Genomic DNA, 2,747 nt, shown 5'->3' with positions numbered 1-2,747 from the left:
CTGAGGGTCAGAATTGGGATCTTTGTAATGGGTGTGGGGGTTCAGCACTTGGGGGGATGTTCAGGACATCAGGGTGTCAGAAAATTTTGGATAATGAGAACTGAAAGGCCAATGAGAGGGTGGATTTGAGGTGCCCAGAACCAGATATGTCTTTGTGGATGGGCCTGGGAAGTAGACCCCAACCTGAGTTTGTAGGAGACTAGGATCCTACTACTACTACTACTAAGTCGCTTCAGTCGTGTCCGACTCTGTGCAACCCCATAGACAGCAGCCCACCAGGCTCCCCCGTCCCTGGGATTCTCCAGGCAAGAACACTGGAGTGGGTTGCCATTTCCTTCTTCAATGCATGAAAGTGAAAAGTCAAAGTGAAGTCACCCAGTCACGACCCCATGGACTGCAGCCTACCAGGCTCCTCCATCCACGGGATTTTCCAGGCAAGAGCACTGGAGTGGGTTGCCATTGGATCATGGAAGCTGGGTCTGACAGAGTTAAGACATGATGGTATGTGTGTGTGTGTGCAGTGTGGACTGATTGTGGGGGAGGGGGGTTCTGGGAGTCAGAATTGGGGTGTATCATGGGGCTTCCCTGGTGGCTCAGACTAGAATCTCCGCCTGCAATACGGGAGACATGGGTTCGATCCCTGGGTCAGGAAGATCCCTTGGAGAAGGGAATGGTTATTCACTCCAGTATTCTTGCTGGGGAATCCCATGGACAGAGAAGAGCCTGGAAGGATACAGTCCATAGGGTCGCAAAGAATCGGACACGACTGAGTAATTAAAAATTTTCACTTTCATGGGAGGTGAATGCAGGCAGGGAAGAACCAGAGATATCTTGAGAGGCAGACCACCTTGGGTGGGGGAAGGTGAGTCTGTGGCGTGGGAACCAGGTGCCTCGGGATGGGTTCAGCAGTGGACCTGGGCGAAGGCAGGACAGAACCAGCTTGGGTAGCAGAAACTTTACTGCTCAGGACTGTCTCCCCGCCACCCCACCTCGCCAACACCCACCCCCGCCCCCGGTCAGTAGCATTTGCGGTACACGATGTAGGGCCCCTGTTCCTCATATTGCTCCCGCAGGACCCAGCAGGACTGGAAGGTGCGCAGCGAGGCCAGGATGGAGCCCCCAATCCACACGGAGAAATTCCTGGTTGGCTGGGCCATCACCACTACGTGTGCCTCTGGTGGCAGATTGCGGAGCAGTTCTGTTTGGAAGCGCGCCTGGAACCCGGTGAAGAGAGAAGAGCCCCCGCACAAGAGCACGTTCTGGGCCAAGTCGGTCCGCAGCTCCGCAGCCACTTTGGAAAGGCTCTGTTGGGCCATGGTGGGGACGCCCACGGGGGACAGCCCTGGGATCTCCGGGGGACTGAACAGCAACTCGGGGCACTGGAACAGCTCTTTGCCCAGCGTGACCGTCCGTCCGTCTGGCAGCTTCAGGGTCTGGCGGCATTCCAGCTCTGGCCGGGCCTGTTCCTTCAGGAAGTCCGGGGCCACGTAGCAGTATCTGTGCTTGATGTTCTCCACCGTGTCCAGGTCCTGCTGTCCCAGGGGTAGCCCAGAGCCGAGCAGCATCTCCGCCAGGAAGGCGGTCAGGTGGGTGCCCGCCAGGTCCAGGCGCTGTGTGGCGTGGGGCAGGTTGTAGCCTTGGAAGACGGGCACGGTGTAGGTGACTCCGTGGCCCGTGTCTACCACCAACCCGCTGACCCGCCCGTGTGCGTAGACCGACAGCACTGACTGAGAAGCCACGTACATGGCCGGGGAGCTCAGCGACTCAAAAGCCACCTCCACTAGCTTCTCGCGGTTGGTGGAGGGGCTGAAGGGCGGGTCGGAGAACAGCAGCGGGTGGTCGCGGGTGGCCACGCGGAGGTCATGCTCCAGCATGTGGCGCCAGATGAGCTCGGCCGCATCCCAGTCCACCACGATGCCGCTGTGCACGGGTTGCACTAGCGTCAGCTCTGGGCGTTTGCGGGCTGCTTCGCCGATGAAGGTTTCCATCACCGGCTGCCCTGAGGTGGCCGGTTTCTGGGGCTGGCAGCCGACGATGGTGGCCACGGTATAGGTGGGCCGGGCCTGCCCGGCGAAGCCCACCTTACACGTGCCTGTGCCCATGTCGATGACCACCGCCCCGGTCTTTGGGGGCAGTCTGTCGCCCACCATGCTGGGGGGTTCCTGAGGGAGGGTGCTTTTTGCCAGGATTGAGCTGAGGTTCAGGCTAGGCTTGGGGATCTCCGGAGAGTCTTGGGGCTCTGAGGGGTTGCCCTGATTTGGATCCATGGCTGTGAGTAGTTGCCTGGGCTGCTTGGCAAAGCTGACTACTTTCCTCTGGGGTGTGGGTGGGGGAGAGGTGGGAGTGGAGAGGCTGGGCCTGGAGCAAGCACAGGCAGAGAGAGGGAGAAGGGGCTGGGCCGGGGGTCTGTGACATCATTCTGTTGCTCACAATGCAGAAGGGGGGGTGGGGGTAGGGGTGGACCCTTCCTTTCTGCGGAAAACCCCCAGAGTATTCATCTATTCTGAATTCCCTACCATCACCTACCCACCCCAGTGCCCAATTTGGAGAAGGAATAAGCTAGAAGGTGTCCAAAGAGGAACCTCTGACCCAGCGCCCTGATTCAGTAAGACCCACGAATCCTTCTCTTGGTGCCTTGTCTTGAAGTTATTTATAGTGTGGTCTCTAAGAGCTGCTCACAGTTCTCCTTAGAATATTAAAATATCGATCCTTAGAATATTAATCAGAAAGTGGTTGGTGTTAGGGTG

General features: G+C 58.1%; 1 protein-coding gene across 1 annotated transcript; it reads right to left on the bottom strand.

The window, feature by feature from the left end:
- Nucleotides 1–940: 940 nt before the first annotated feature.
- ACTL9 (actin like 9) lies at nucleotides 941–2,375 on the bottom strand. The gene has a single exon (XM_027548853.1). The coding sequence runs from the start codon at nucleotides 2,265–2,267 to the stop codon at nucleotides 1,017–1,019; it is 1,251 nt and encodes a 416-aa protein (XP_027404654.1). The 5' UTR covers nucleotides 2,268–2,375; the 3' UTR covers nucleotides 941–1,016.
- Between the last annotated feature and the right edge of the window lie 372 nt (nucleotides 2,376–2,747).

The sequence above is a fragment of the Bos indicus x Bos taurus genome, chromosome 7 (assembly GCF_003369695.1).
Source record: "Bos indicus x Bos taurus breed Angus x Brahman F1 hybrid chromosome 7, Bos_hybrid_MaternalHap_v2.0, whole genome shotgun sequence".
In the NCBI taxonomy this organism is placed as follows: domain Eukaryota; kingdom Metazoa; phylum Chordata; class Mammalia; order Artiodactyla; family Bovidae; genus Bos; species Bos indicus x Bos taurus.
Note: the sequence above shows the minus strand (reverse complement) of the source record. Positions and strands in the feature narration are given on the sequence as shown.